At 43.3% G+C, this 15,938-nt stretch overlaps 1 protein-coding gene across 8 annotated transcripts in view; it reads right to left on the bottom strand.

The window, feature by feature from the left end:
• Positions 1-15,938, bottom strand: part of sema5a (sema domain, seven thrombospondin repeats (type 1 and type 1-like), transmembrane domain (TM) and short cytoplasmic domain, (semaphorin) 5A) — a 157,661-nt gene that overhangs the window by 62,913 nt on the left and 78,810 nt on the right. For all 8 annotated transcript variants that reach the window (XR_009120672.1, XM_058060784.1, XM_058060786.1 and 5 more), the window contains one exon: positions 14,086-14,148. Coding sequence is in view for 7 of the 8 variants with exons in the window: in XM_058060784.1 (XP_057916767.1) it covers positions 14,086-14,148 (63 nt within the window). In the remaining variant the exon portion in view is untranslated. The remainder of the gene's footprint in view (positions 1-14,085; positions 14,149-15,938) is intronic.

The following is a 15,938-nucleotide window of genomic DNA, read 5'->3' as shown; positions in this document are numbered from 1 at the left end:
GTAGCCCCCCCCCCCCATCAAGACAGGGTGATAACTTTCCTAGGAAGTTCAAGCGTTCACATCCGACATCGAGATTGACTAAGATGGGTCGAAACGTCTCGGAATACTAGCGGGATTTGGCAACTCACTGCTCATAGGAGCTGGATTCATCACGTGTATGCCGGCATGGATTCTAATGCATTTTGAGATCAAGCCATAGGGGGCGCCACAACGATGATTGACGACACCAGGGGGTTCTCAAATGGTCTCAACCAGGGGGCCACACTTTCCTAGGCTCTTTAAATCACAACCCATCCATTTTTATTTTTAGTTATTTGTTTGAATTATTACAAATATATATTTATATTTAAGGTTTATAATTAATTTTATTAAATATTTTAATTAATTAATTTATGTATTAATTTATGTATTTATTTATGCATTTGTTTTATTTATTTATATATTTGCTTATTTTTTTATTATGTAATTATTTATGTATTTATTTATGTATTTATTTATGTACTTATTTATTTTTTATTATGTATTATTTATTAATTATTTATTTTATTTTATTAATTTATTGAACCTTATTTTGTTTTTATTTATTTATGTTATTTATTTTAATCATTTAATTCAAACTAAATATATTTATTCGTTTTTTTGTTGGGTTTTCCAAAGTCAAGTGGTTGGCAATAATAAATAAAAATATTTTATGTATTTATGTATTTATTTATGCATTTGTTTTATTTATTTATATATTTGTTTATTTTTTATTATGTATTTATTTATGTATTTATTCATGTATTTATTTATTTTTTTATTATGTATTATTTATTATTTATTAATTATTTATTTAGCATTTTATTAATTCTATTGAACCTTATTTTGTTTTTATTTATTTGTTATTTATTTTAATCATTTAATTCAAACTAAATATATTTATTAGGTTTTTTTTGTTGGGTTTTCCAAAGTCAAGTGGTTGGCAATAATAAATAAAAATATAATTTAAATAACAAGAATTAAAAAAGGAAAGCAGCAAATTTACAAAAATCCACAATAAGACAAGAACAACAAGAATAAAGTCAAAACAAAAAGTTCTAATAAGAAAAAGTTGTAATTTAACGAGAGTAAAGTCATGCAATAATTGCAAAGATTTAAGAGCATAAAGTTGAAATATTCACTTTTACAAATATGACATGCAGTTCTTGAAATATCCAAGTGGTCCTTGCATCCTTTCTAGTTTTTATAATGTGCCACGGGCCAATAAAAAACAGCTGCAGGCACTATGGACACCCCCTGTTTTAAAATATGCAGTATTCCCCTCCTGCTGGGGGTCACTAAACCCCCAAAATAAGAAAAAAAAATATATACTCAAATATTGCTCAATTTTAATAATAAATAACTTGCTGTCTGCTACCAACCAGTTGAGCATCCCCGATCCAAACAAAGACCCCGTGTCCACGTATGTCTTCCCTAGACGTGTTTACACTCGCGTGTTCACGCCTGTTAGCATCCTATTATGCTTATGTAATTGTGCACAGAAGGCAACTCCTGCCGCGATAAATAACAGCGTATTAAAAAGACGCGGCCCCCGCCTCCCTGCTAATGTTCCACATCTGTATTGCAATACAGGGGACTGGTGTTTTTAGAAAAGTAAACAAAAGCAGTTCTAAGGACCCGTCAACCTAACGTAGTTTTTTTTTTTTTTTTTTTACTGCAGTTGCTATGAATGAAATACACAAGAGGAGGGAAGAAAATGGCTTTTAGATTTACTCTTATCTTCACAACAGCTTCACGGCTGGTGGAAGTATAGAAAATAAACGGCATCAGGCCTGCCAGCCACACAAGGAAGCCCTTTAATGTTATTTTTAGTGTAAATCACCGTTTATTCTCACGGGTGGGAAAGGAAAACAATTTGACTCTCAAGGACTGAGGTAGGGTGGGTCTGTAATTCAGGGGGATCCTTTGCCAGTGAACCTCTGCCTGCTAACCAGCGTTTAAGTCCGGTTAAACACAGCCTCAACTCGAGCCTGGATGCTTTTAAAGACGGTTAAACCACTTTGTGTTTGGTTCTGTTGGAAAGCGGCTGTTTGGTCCACTTTAGTAAGGCGCTGTTGCGTCCGTGTTGTCCTGCAATTTGTCACGGCGATGCGTGGCAATTTATTTATTTCGTTACGGCACGCCTAAAAAGCGTGAAGACGGGTTGGATTTGTGTTCCGTGGCGCCGCTCAACAGCAGGCAACAAGGGACCTACGAGATGTTCGATTCCAAAGAGGAAGCTCTCATTGCAGAAAAAGAAAGCCAAGTCTACAGTCTATTTCTTGCATTTGCAGAAATATATAAATATTATAAATATATATATTACATAATAATAATAAATTATAATATGTAAATATTATATTATAATATTAGAATGTAATGATAATAATTATAAAATATTATAATATATAAATATTATATTATAATTATATTATAAATATTATATTCATTCATTCATTTTCTACCGCTTTTCCTCACGAGGGTCGCGGGGGGTGCTGGAGCCTATCCCAGCTGTCGTCGGGCAAGAGGCGGGGTACACCCTGAACTGAGTGGCCAGCCAATCACAGGGCACATATAGACAAACAACCATTCACACTCACATTCATACCTACGGACAATTTGGAGTCGCAAAAAAATTAACCTAGCATGTTTTTGGAATGTGGGAGGAAACCGGAGTACCCGGAGAAAACCCACGCATGCACGGGTAGAACATGCAAACTGTACACAGAGATGGTGGAATTGAACCCTAGTCTCCTAGCTGTGAGGTCTGCGCGCTAACCACTCGACCGCCGTGCCGCCCCTTATATAAATATTAGAAATATATAATGCGCAAAGAGCAAGAAGGAGGCATAAACTAGAAAAAAAAGGAGGCAGGGACAGTGTGGGAGTGGGAATTGTTGGTCAAAAAAATCATGAGAAATGGCTTGGGAATTCCCAAATTCACAGAAATGATGCGTGCCACAAATTTTTCCATCGCGTACCAGCATGAAATCATGCAGTTTCCACATATTTCACACCGCTTTATAACCAATTTTAAACCATTGACACGTAAAATTGCTTACCACTGTGGGGACGGAATACAAAACTGAGAATGCAAGCTTGTCTGGAAGGGGGGGGTGGGGGGGGGGGTAGGGGGGGCTCCTGACCTTTTTACCGAAGCTAACTCCGAGGACCCCGAAATGTAGCGATTCATGACGGGTCTACCTTGATTGTGTCTGTTCCCCTATTGCGCTATGCTACTCCATTTTAGCCAAACAAAGCCACTGTGATGTCACAATGACACCTCTATGGTGTCAATCACTTTTATGCTTTTCATCCCAGTTTGCCCATTCCCCAAGTCATTGTCATCACGTTGTGAATGCATCAAAGACAAACAAGATGGTCAAATCCATTCATTTGTCTTTTCCGTCGTGTCTTTTTCCCACCCATGTCGCCGCCACTTTCACGGTCGGCGCGGGCTCCAGCTCCGCATCCAGGAGAAAAAGCCGATACCGGATGGAGGCCTACTTGGGATGAGCGGCAAGCAAAAACCTCCCAAAGCAGTCACCAAATCTACCGTCGCGTCCGTCCAGAACAAGCCGCAAAAGCAACTCGTGATTTGCAACCGAGGCTTCATTCACAATGTCAGAGTTCCTCGTGAGGAACCTCGTGAGAAGTCATTAAGTCTTTCCGCTTTCGAGTACGACACCATCGTCGCCAGAGTCAGGGGTCCGAGTTTCTTGGAGAAGGAGAAGGACGCTTTCGAAAAGGCTTCCCAGAAAAGGAAAGACGACACAAAAGCGGCAGCGGCGAGGAGGCGTCAGATCATCGAGAAGGATCTTCGTTCTTTCAAGCAGGAGACAGAAAGCGACTTGCAGGCGAAGAGACAAGGATTCGAACGTTACAAACATTTGCGTTGCAAAGCCCAGATGGAGAACGACACTCACATCTTAAAGATGGACACTCGGATTCAGCGTTGCAAGATCCAAAGCGAGCTGGACACGCAGCTGGCCTGGAGAAAGCAGTGCGAGGCTGTGGAGTTCTCCAAACGGAAAGCCGAGTTCGAGCGCATGCTGACCAGTCACCAGGAGCAGCTCCGCCAGCACGAGGAAGCGGAGAGGAAGCGGCGGGAGCAAGGACGTCTCCATTTGCAGGTCCTGAAGGGGCAGATTCGGGAACGGGAGGAGGCGGCCATCGCCCGGCATCGGGAGCGGATCGCCGTGAGTCAAAGCGTCACCGACCAGGATCGGCTCAAACTCCAATGCATCGATGAGCTCAAGGAGGAGAGGCTGAATGAGCTGAAAGCTTGCGGAATTCCGGAAAAGTACTGCAGTTATGTTCGGAGGAAGACCACGCAGGAGAGCGCCAAGCGCTTGCAGTTTCAGTACCACGCACAATGATCTGGACGCCGCACGGAGCACTCGTACGCCCACCAAAGAACAAACTTCCACTCCAGCTTGCCAACATATTGGCAGTTTTATCAGAACATGTCATTACTAGAAAACCAAAGAACCCGACAGACGTATTATCTTAAGTTTGTGCGCTTCTCCTGGCTAATTTTTATTTTGACTTTAGCAAAAAAAGTGCACTTCCTGACTGCAACCAGCAGAGGCACTGTTGGATCTCGAGGACTTCCAGGCTACTACTCAACACAACACGAACAGCGTCCCGTCATGGAGCAAACACGGACATTTTGCACATTCCGAGTTACTCCTTAGTCAAGGTCATGCTATGTATTTCCCGTAGTCCGTTTACCCTTGGATCTGATTGGCTAGGAATTGAATGTAGCTAGCAGAACATTCGTCCAATCACATGCCATGTTTTTTTGTGTGTGTTTTAAGTGCCTAATATTATGCAAGAATTTGTGGTACTAAAACTGAGAAAATCGTCTCGACTCCATCTTGTATTGTAGTTTTTTAAAATGACCCCTGTTTTGTGGTTGGCCCCCCATGGGGGGTTATTTTTCAACAAACGGGGAAGGACAACATTTCTATGATGAAAACCATAGATCGTTTCAGTGTTTTTTTTTTTTTTTACTTCTTCAAATGGGCGGTGATATGAACACGCCCCCGGGTCCTGGGTGGCAGGGGTGGCTGTTGAAAATTTTCAAGCTTTTATTTGCAGATGTGGGGGGTCTTGTAGGACCACTTCCTCCCTCTGATTTATTTACTAAAACTTGCCCTAATTCAGGCTCAAAATATACGATTATTGGACAGCAAGATTGATCGTCCAATCCGAATCCGACTCTTCCGAGCGGACTCGGGGAACAGTCGGCATGATTCGTCCAATCACATGCCATGTTTTTTTTTTGTGTGTTTTAAGTGCCTAATATTATGCAAGAATTTGTGGTACTAAAACTGAGAAAATCGTCTCGACTCCATCTTGTATTGTAGTTTTTTAAAATGACCCCTGTTTTGTGGTTGGCCCCCCGTGGGGGGTTATTTTTCAACAAAAGGGGAAGGACAACATTTCTATGATGAAAACCATAGATCGTTTCAGTGTTTTTTTTTTTTATATGGGCGGTGACATGAACACGCCCCCGGGTCCTGGGTGGCAGGGGTGGCTGTTGAAAATTTTCAAGCTTTTATTTGCAGATGTGGGGGGTCTTGTAGGACCACTTCCTCCCTCTGATTTATTTACTAAAACTTGCCCTAATTCAGGCTCAAAATATACGATAATTGGACAGCAAGATTGATCGTCCAATCCGAATCCGAATCTTCCGAGCGGACTCGTGGAATAGTCGGCTATTAGACTGTTAGACGCGGCATGTGATTCGTCCAATCACATGCCATGTTTTTTTTTTTGTGTGTTTTAAGTGCCTAATATTATGCAAGAATTTGTGGTACTAAAACTGACAAAATCGTCTCGACTCCATCTTGTATTGTAGTTTTTTAAAATGACCCCTGTTTTGTGGTTGGCCCCCCATGGGGGGTTATTTTTCAACAAAAGGAAAAGGACAACATTTCTATGATGAAAACTATGGATCATTTCAGTGTTTTTTTTCCACTTTTTTCAAATGGGTGGTGATATGAACACGCCCCCGGGTTCTGGGTGGCAGGGGTGGCTGTCGAAAAAGTCAAGCTTTTATTTTTGCGCAGACACAGGGGGGTCTTGTAGGACCACTTCCTCCCTCTGATTTATTTACTAAAACTTGCCCTAATTCAGGCTCAAAATATACGATAATTGGACAGCAAGATTGATCGTCCAATCCGAATCCGAATCTTCCGAGCGGACTCGAGGAATGCTATTAGACTGTTAGACGCGTCATGTGATTCGTCCAATCACATGCCATGTTTTTTTTTTGTTTCAAGTGCCTAATATTATGCAAGAATTTGTGGTACTAAAACTGAGAAAGTCAACCTTACACCGTCTCGACTCCATCTTGTATTTTGTGGTTGGCCCCCCATGGGGGGTTATTTTTCAACAAACGGGGAAGGACAACATTTCTATGATGAAAACCATAGATTGTTTCAGTGTTTTGTTTTTTTTCACTTTTCAAATGGCACGGTGATATGAACACGCCCCCGGGTCCTGGGTGGCAGGGGTGGCTGTCGAAAAAGTCAAGCTTTTATTTTTGCGCAGACATGGGGGGTCTTGTAGGACCACTTCCTCCCTCTGATTTATTGACTAAAACTTGCCCTAATTCAGGCTCAAAATATACGATAATTGGACGCCAAGATTGATCGTCCAATTCGAATCCGAATCTTCCGAGCGGACTCGAGGAATAGTCGGCTATTAGACTGTTAGACGCGGCATGTGATTCGTCCAATCACATGCCATGTTTTTTTTGTGTGTGTTTTAAGTGCCTAATATTATGCAAGAATTTGTGGTACTAAAATTCTGAGAAAGTCTCGACTCCATCTTGTATTGTAGTTTTTTTTTAAAATGACCCTCTGTTTTGTGGTTGGCCCCCCGTGGGGGGTTATTTGTCAACAAAAGGGGAAGGACAACATTTCTATGATGAAAACCATAGATCATTTCAGTGTTTTTTTTTCACTTTTCAAATGGGCGATATGATATGATATGATGATATGAACACGCCCCCGGGTCCTGGGTGGCAGGGGTGGCTGTCAAAAAAGTCAAGCTTTTATTTTTGCGCAGACATGGGGGGGGGGCTTGTAGGACCACTTCCTCCCTCTGATTTACTAAAACTTGCCCTAATTCAGGCGCAAAATTTACGATTATTGGACGCCAAGATTGATCGTCCAATTCGAATCTGAATCTTCCGAGCGGACTCGTGGAATAGGGTGTGGAATGGGCGGTGATATGAACACGCCCCCGGGTCCTGGGTGGCAGGGGTGGCTGTCGCAGACATGGGGGGGTCTTGTAGGCGGATGCTGAAACAACGCATCAACACTTAAACATGCTCTAATTCAGAACATGGCGGCCATCTTAGTCCACACACCAAGCAGAGGCTCAAAATATACCATAATTGGACGTCAAGATTGATCGTCCAATCCGAATCTTCCGAGCGGACTCGAGGAATTTAGTCGGCTATTAGCCTGTTCGACGCGGCTGACCTCATGGTGGCGATGTCATGGTTCATCTCCACGTAACAAAGCCCGACACGTGACGTCACGGTGATGTCGAGAGGAAGCTCGGATTGTGATGTCGGCCATCATCAGTGAGTTTTGACATGTCGTCTTTGTGCTGACATCACGGCGGATTAAGACCGGTTTTGCTTGGGGGACATCTTGGTTCTCTACTGGTCTTGGGTGAGCTGGAGCCTATCCCAGCTGACCTGAGGCTGGACCTGAGATATTTTTTATTTAACTCGGGCGCCGACGACTTAACCATGAGTGTAACGACTTCTTTCGGCGGGAAAAGTGGGCACTTCATGAAGGATCCGGCCTCTCAATCCGGCGCCCCTTTTATCCAAGTGCTTCCGCAAAAGACTTTTGTGATCTGCAACCGTGGCGTTATTTACAACGTTAGAGTCCCACGTGATCGGCTGCACGTACAAACAATCACTCTTACAACCGCCGAGCACGAAGAGATCCTCGCCAGAGCCACGGGGCGGAGCATGATCGAGGAAGAGTTGGAGGTCTTGAAAAAGGCGGCGCAAAAAAAAAAAGACAACATAAAGGCTGCGGAGGGGAGGAAGCGGCAGATCATCGAGAAGGACCTTTTCGCGATCAAGGATGAGGCGGAGCAAGAGCTTCTGGCTCGGAGGAAGGCCTACGACCGCTACCAGCACCTTCGGGAAAAAGCCTTCATCGAGAAGGACAATCAGATCAAGAAGCTGGACCGGTGGATCCGAAACAGCAAGATCCAGATGGAACGGGACAAGCAGCTCCTGTGGAAGCAGCACTGCGAGTCCATCGAGGTCGCCAAGGAGAAGGCCGAGTTCGAGCGGGTCTTGAAGTGCACGCAGGAGGCGCTGCTGAAACGGGAAGAGACGGAGAAGAAGCGCTGGGCGAACGCTCATCACCACTTGAAGGTCATCAAGGAGCAGGTGAGGGAACGCGAGGAAGCCGCCCTGGCCAAGCGCCGACAGAGACTCTACGAGGACAGCGACGCCAGGGAGAAGAATCTGCAGAAGATCCAGTGGCTGAAGGAATTCAAGCAGGAGAGGCTGGAAGAGCTCAAAATCTGCGGGATTCCGGAAAAGTACTGCAGTTACGTAAGGAGGAAGCTGGCACAAGATGAAGCCAAGTGCTGGCACTCTTAGTAGCGGTGACCACGCCCGACTGCCGGCAGCACCAAAGAGCAAACTGACTCAAGATGGCAGTTTTATCAGAACACGAGAAACCAAAGAGCCCCACAGGAGGATGATCTTGATTCCATCAATGTTTAGTCTTCTTGCTAATTTCAAGACTGATGTCCCAAGAACCAGATTTGGCCCCCGAAGACCAGGTCGCCTACGCACCCGCCCTTGACCGCTACCCAACACACAATGCACCGGACCCTTATGCTTGCCCCCGTAGGTGGTGGGTCTACGAGGGGGAGATCCCGTGTGGCTTCTTCAGGCTGGGCCCGGCCGGGCTCCACGGGTGAAGGCCCGACCACCAGGCGCTCGCCTGCGACGCCTCCCTGGTGAGGTGTTCCGGGCATGCCCAGTCGGGAAAGGGCCCCGGGGCAGACCTAGGACACGCTGGAGGGACTATGTCTCACAGCTGGCCTGGGAACGACTTGGTGTCCTCCCGGTGGAGCTGGAGGGGGTGGCCGGGGACCGGGAAGTCTGGGCTTCCCTACTAAGACTGCTGCCCCCGCGACCCGGACCCGGATAAGCGGAGGAAAATGGATGGATGGATGGATGGACTGAGGATGAAACCTGCAGTCCCACGCTCCACGCAGGGACCATGGAATCAGGAGTTCAGAACACCCATCGCGGGAGAGAGAGAGACCGTCCCACCGCAAAAAGACATTTTTCCCATTTCTAGTTGCTAGTCAAACTCCTGCTATGGCGTTTACCCAATAGTACTAGCATGTGTACTAGTGTACTAGCTTACAAATTTTTGTTTTGTTTTGAGTGTCAAGTTTTATATGCAAGAATTTGTAGTACTAAAATTGTCAGAAAGCCAACCTGAAAGTGTGTGTCCTCCATTATTACACTTCACAAACCGACTAGAATCTAACGTTATATTCATAACAAAGCTAAATGCACAGACTCCATTTCATCTACGGATTACGTAAGTATCCATCACTAAGGAATGATAACCAGGAAGTCCTCCTGTCCTGGAGATGGCGCACCACCAGCAGGAAGTAAAAGGTACTTTTAGCAGACTTCTTTTGTTTTGACCCTCTGCTAATTTATTACTCACTTTAAGTGAATGAGATGGTTGCATAAAAATTGTAAGATTTGTTGGAAAACTCCATAAATATAATTCATTTTAAAATTATAATTATTATTAATTTTATTATTTTGGTTGAGTCTTCCCTAAAATGACAATGTTATATGACAATCACAATGGTACTTTTTCTTAATTTAAAGTACAGAAAGAAAAAAAAATGTGAAAAAAATAATTTCATGACACAAAAATGTATATTTTTGCAGTAGAAATTACAAATATATATGAATAAAATGTATTTTTTATATTAAATATTTTTATATTGTGTGAAAAATGTTTTTTTAATTAATTTAAAATTGTCCAATTATCTAATTTATATACATTTAAATGTATGTTTTTAAGTTGCATTTTTTAAAATTAATTTAAAATTGTATAACATTTATTATCTAATTTATATAAGTTTAAATGTATGTTTAAGTTGCATTTTTTAAAATTGTATAACATTTATTATCTAATTCATATACATTTAAATGTATGTTTTTAAGTTGCATTTTTTAAAATTAATTTTAAATTGTATAACATTTATTATCTAATTCATATACATTTAAATGTATGTTTTTAAGTTGCATTTTTTTAAATTAATTTCAAATTGTATAACATTTATTGTCTAATTTATATACATTTAAATGTATGTTTTTAAGTTGCATTTTTTAAATAAAAAATTGTATAACATTATCTAATTTATATTCATTTCAATGTATGTTTTAAGTTGCATTTTAAAAAATTTATGTAAAAATTTATTTACAATTGTACAACATTTATCATCTAAATTATATACATTTAAATATGTTATATTAATCTTAAAGATATTTTTAGATAAAAATATAAATATTTTACAGGGGGTTTGGGGGGGGACCTCATATATTTTTATATTCATATATTTTCAACAGAAAAAAATCTGCATATTTGTGCCAAATATTATGAATATTACTCACCATATGCAACATCCTTTCCTGGAATATTCATTTTTAACCATTTGATGGGAACCAAACCCGGAGAAAAATGGTCCATTGTTTGACTTTGTCCTGGTCCAATTTCCAGTGAGACGTAAACCCATCGGTAGGCGAGGACGCCGTGTACACAGACCGATCCGCCAACGAGACCCAACAGAGCTGTCGGCGGTGATATCGTGCCGGCGTGACTCAGTAACAAAGCCAAGCTACGACTTCATCTTGATGTCATAGTGTGCGCTCAGAGTGTGATGTCGCCCATCATCTCTAATTTAAAGTGGAACCGTTTTTTACATGTCCATCTTTGTGCCGACATCTCGTTTGTTTCAATGACGGCACACGAGACCGGGATTTGTCGGGGGGAATCTGGACATTCCGAGGGTCTTGGGTGAGCTGGAGCCTCTCCCAGCTGACCTCAGGCTGGAGGCGGGCTGCACCCTGGAGCGAACGCACGGAAACCCCGTTCTCGACTCGACTCGGACGCCAACCGCGTAACCATGAGCGTGACGTCATCTTTGGGGAGACAAAGTCGGTACTGCGTGAAGGACGCGGCCTCTCCCAAGGAAAGAGGTCTATTCGGGATGGACGCCAACCCCCGCGTTCCTCTGATCCGAATGCATCCGAAAAAGGCGATTGTGATCTGCAACCAAGGCTTCATTTACAACGTTAGAGTCCCGCGTGATGAGCTCCATGTGCAAGCGTTCAGTCTCACAACCGGCGAGCACGATCGAATCCTCGCTAGCTCCACCGGCCCGAGCATCCTCGAGAAAGAACTGGAGGCCTTAAAGAAGGCGGCGCAAAAAAAGAAAGACGACGTAAAAGCTGCCGAGGTGCGAAAGCGTCAAATAATCGAAAAGGACCTTTTCGCTATCCGGCACGAGGCGGAGCAAGCGCTGCAGGCGGGGCGGAACGCCTACGAACGCTACCAGCACCAACGGGAAAAAGCCGTCATGGAGAAGGACAATCAGATCAAGAAGCTGGACCGCTGGATTCTCAACAGCAAGATCCAAACGGAACGCGACAAGCAGCTCCTGTGGAAGCAGCACTGCCGGTCCGTGGAGATCTCCAAAGAGAAAGCCGAGTTCGATCGGGTGCTGAAGTGTACGCAGGAGGCGCTGCTCAAACAAGAGGAGCTGGAGAAGAAGCACCTGGTGAACGCTCATCAACATCTAGAAGGCATCAAGAAGCAGGTGAGGGAACGCGAGGAAGCCGCCCGAGTCAAGCGCCATGAGAAATTATACGAGGACGGCAACGCCAAGGAGAAGAACCTGCAAAAAAATCGGTGGTTGGAAGAATTCAAGGAGGAGCGGCTGAAAGAACTCAAAGCTTGCGGGATCCCGGAAAAATACTGCAGTTTTGTGAGGAAGAAAACCAAACAAGACGAAGTCAACCCCTACCAGTACCATTTCCGCTCGGCCATCACGCAGGCTCAGTTACCGCGATGGATAACGTGCTCGGTTAAAGCACCGACCGCCCAGCAAGAACCGCAGAGTCTGAATCCCTTACCGCCGTTACCGCCCATCCCCACAAAGGACACCCCAAAGGACACAAACCCGCCCACAGATCTCTGACGTCCCGCCCCCCCCCCACCCCCCCTCCTCCCTGATTTACAAGTTGTATCAACAATGACTTCTTTAGAAATATAATACAGCTCGGTTTTGTTGAACCGAACGGTATTATTATTATTATTGTTGACTTGGCAATATTTTGGTTATTACCTCTGCTGGTTGAGGTGGTTATGGTTTTGTGTTCCGTGTTTGTTTGTGTGTTTGATACCAGCATCGTTTTTTCAAAAAGTTGTGTGTTTGTTGTGTTTTGGTCTGACCCAAGAATGCTACATGCTTGATAGCGGCGTAATTAAAGAGGAATTGGTGCATTTTGGTGTGTTTGATGCCACCCAAGAACGGATGACTACACGATATCGTGACACCTGATCGACATCGGTATCAGTCCATTGTCGCTGATTCTGGTCAGAACCTCCATGGACAGAATGCAGATGATGCGGTCCTTCAGTCTTCATTGGGCCTTTAGATCTTTGATTGGTTGGTTTGAAGCCTAAAGAGGCTGGGATGACAGTCAGTGCCCCCATGTCCGGGTCCTTGGTACTAGGCTGGAAAAGGGTGGAACATCATCCCTGACTCGGGAACAGGATGCTGTCCCAAGTGAAAGAGTTTAAGTACCGATAGTAGTACCGAGTTTAAGTCCCCGGCAAGGTGTTTGCGGTATGTCCGACCGGTCGAAAGAACCAGGGTCCCTGGTTCTGACCTTGGATAAGTAAAAGATGTATCCACTGCTATTCGAGTCACGTACTATATCAGACCTTTACGTCATTGAAGGGCGTGTTTTGCCATACGAGAGTTGGGGAATTGTACTCACAGATGAAAAGACCGGATTAAACCCGACAAACGGCAGCTTTGTTCTGTCAGATAACGGTTATTTGTTTTTGGTCCCATGATAAAAATGGAACCATTTCCATTTTTCTCTCTGGTTCTACCATATCTTACTTATTGTGTGGAAATATGGGGTATTCACTCACTAAATGTACTGCAAAAAAAGGTCAGTAAGGATAATTCATAATGCCGCCTACAAAAAACATACTAACTAAAATCACAAATACTTCAACTTGCTGATATAGTTCATCTACAAACAGCTAAAATAATGCATAAGGCTAAAAATAACCAATTAGCTAAAAATGTTTGCTAAATACAAGGATGAAGAGTCTTGAACCAGTCATGATGTGCTATATATATCACTATATTGACACTTACTATGGTACCCATTATGTCATTGGCTGGTCATCACCTCGTATTTCGGTACGTGACGAAAAAATTAATACAAAAATTTTCAAAAAATTTACATTTTCAAAATAAAAAAAAATAAAATTAATAAAATAAAGTAAAATAAATAAAAAATTAAACTAAAATAATAAAAACAATAAAAAATAAAACTTACATTTGTTCACTTCCTGCTTTCCTAATATAATTTAAGTTTTATTTTTTATTTTTTTTATTTTTTATTATTTTAGTTTAATTTTGTTACATTTGTTCACTTCCTGCTTTCCTAATATAATTTAACAGTTACTGATTGTAAAAGTACCAGATGGAGGGGTAGGATTTAATAAGCTTTGCTTCTTCCTACTCCTTTCGGACATGTGGAACTGTGAACTGATTATGTGATGCATTCAATTGTAATCTGATGAATGAAAAGCGGTCTTTAAAACTGTCAATGTCGCCCCCCCAACAAGACGCATGCGGACTTAATTCGGGCTGGCTGACACAAAGCAGAGGCTACAACGCTATCACGCCATCACGGCGACACTTCAAACCGGCCAGACTTGAGCGACGTACCTCAGACTTTCCACGGCTGAAGCAGGCTCCCTTGGTGAACTCATCACAGTGCCACTCAGCCTCCTGCAAGAAAGGAACAAGAAAAGGATCATCAGGCTCCCTATGAAGCATTTTCAGGTCAAGAAAAAGAAAATCACCATCATGTCAGCATGAAGTACTTGAAGAGGTGGAGTGAGGGGTGGGGGGGGGGGGGGTGAAAGAACACTCAACAAAACAATATCAGACCCAGAGAACTTTCACACTACTTACATTTGTCAACAGAAGAAGAAGATAGAGAAATAATGACAGGCTACACAGATGACTTCGATACGTCGGCTGCATGGCTGATTTCTGCATGCAGATTGATAGGCGGGATGCATTAAAGCGTGTATGAATTTGGCTTTATGCACACACACACACACACACACACACACACACACACACACACATGTTAAATACAGACACAGAATCCAATTAAAGTGCACGCCAAGAGCAGACCTCAAGAAGCGGGAGGCGAGAGTGCACACAGCAGAATGCCAATTTGATTTATGCAATAGAGGGTGGGGGGTGGGGGGTGTTTAAAAAAAAAAAAAAAATTTGAAAGTATCCCCCGCCGTTTAAGTGTGAGGCTGAGATGGTTGACATTAGGTGAAGACACCAGCGTCCTCCAATTTCTCGTGACCTTTCGTGGAAGCGTTGTTATTTTTAAGTTTATTTTCTTTGCAAGAATCTGCGTACAGGGCGGCACGGTGGTCTAGGGGTTAGCGCACAGACCTCACAGCTAGGAGACCAGGGTTCAATCCCACCCTTGGGCATCTCTGTGTGGAGTTTGCATGTTCTCCCCGTGCATGCGTGGGTTTTCTCCGGGTACTCCGGTTTCCTCCCACATTCCAAAAACATGCTAGGTTAATTGGCGACTCCAAATTGTCCATAGGTATGAATGTGAGTGTGAATGGTTGTTTGTCTATATGTGCCCTGTGATTGGCTGGCGACCAGTCTAGGGTGTACCCCGCCTTACGCCCGAAGACAGCTGGGATAGGCTCCAGCACCCCCCGCGACCCTCGTGAGGAAAAGCGGTAGAAAATGAATGAATGAATGAATCTGCGTATATAAGTTTGTGGCGTTGTTAGGAAGTTAAGCTAAGCTAAGCTAAGGGAGTCTGGTACCATTTAATAAAGAGGATATTGCCTATTAATGCGAGCCGGGCTGCCGCCTTTCCCCCTCCGAAATTGCACCGTTTTGTGACCCGGCGGAAGCGGCCTCGGACTCGAAACGAACGCTTTTATCATGATGTTTGCCGTTTATCATCAAAAGTCCATTTTTGGACTCCCTAGTGATGTCGTTCCATATTTAAAACGGGGACGCGAGTCAAGCTAGCCCCTTTATCCCATAGCCCCGCCATCAAGGCGTCATTAGCCAACATTAAAAGCTCATTAACCTGCAATTGTTCAGCCGTTGTGTCGTTATTGTCATTAATCTGGCTGCCGTGGAAACGCTTCTATTGTGAAAGGATCCACTTCCTGCAGCTTAGAGGAACAGAAGCCGAAGATGACGGGATGGTAATGAAGTGGATCATATGAAGCTAAATAGCGACACCACAACAAACTTTTAAGCAAAAGCGGATTTAAATAAGATTACCATATTGACTCGACTTTACAACGACCCTCCAGGTGAGTGAGTGACCGGAAGAAAAGCTCAGACTTGCATGCGGAGGAGTCTTTTTGTGCACACTGTTGAATAAACCTCCCGAAAAAAAAAAAACCTCAAAGTCAAGTCAATCATTCATTCATTTTCTACCGCTTATCCTCACAAGGGGTGCTGGAGCCTATCCCAGCTGTTTTCGGGCGAGAGGCGGGGTACACTCTGGACTGGTG

This window comes from Doryrhamphus excisus, chromosome 21, assembly GCF_030265055.1.
Source record: "Doryrhamphus excisus isolate RoL2022-K1 chromosome 21, RoL_Dexc_1.0, whole genome shotgun sequence".
Lineage (NCBI taxonomy): Eukaryota > Metazoa > Chordata > Actinopteri > Syngnathiformes > Syngnathidae > Doryrhamphus > Doryrhamphus excisus.
The sequence above is the reverse complement of the archived record's forward strand: the minus strand, read 5'-3'. Positions and strand labels throughout refer to the sequence as shown.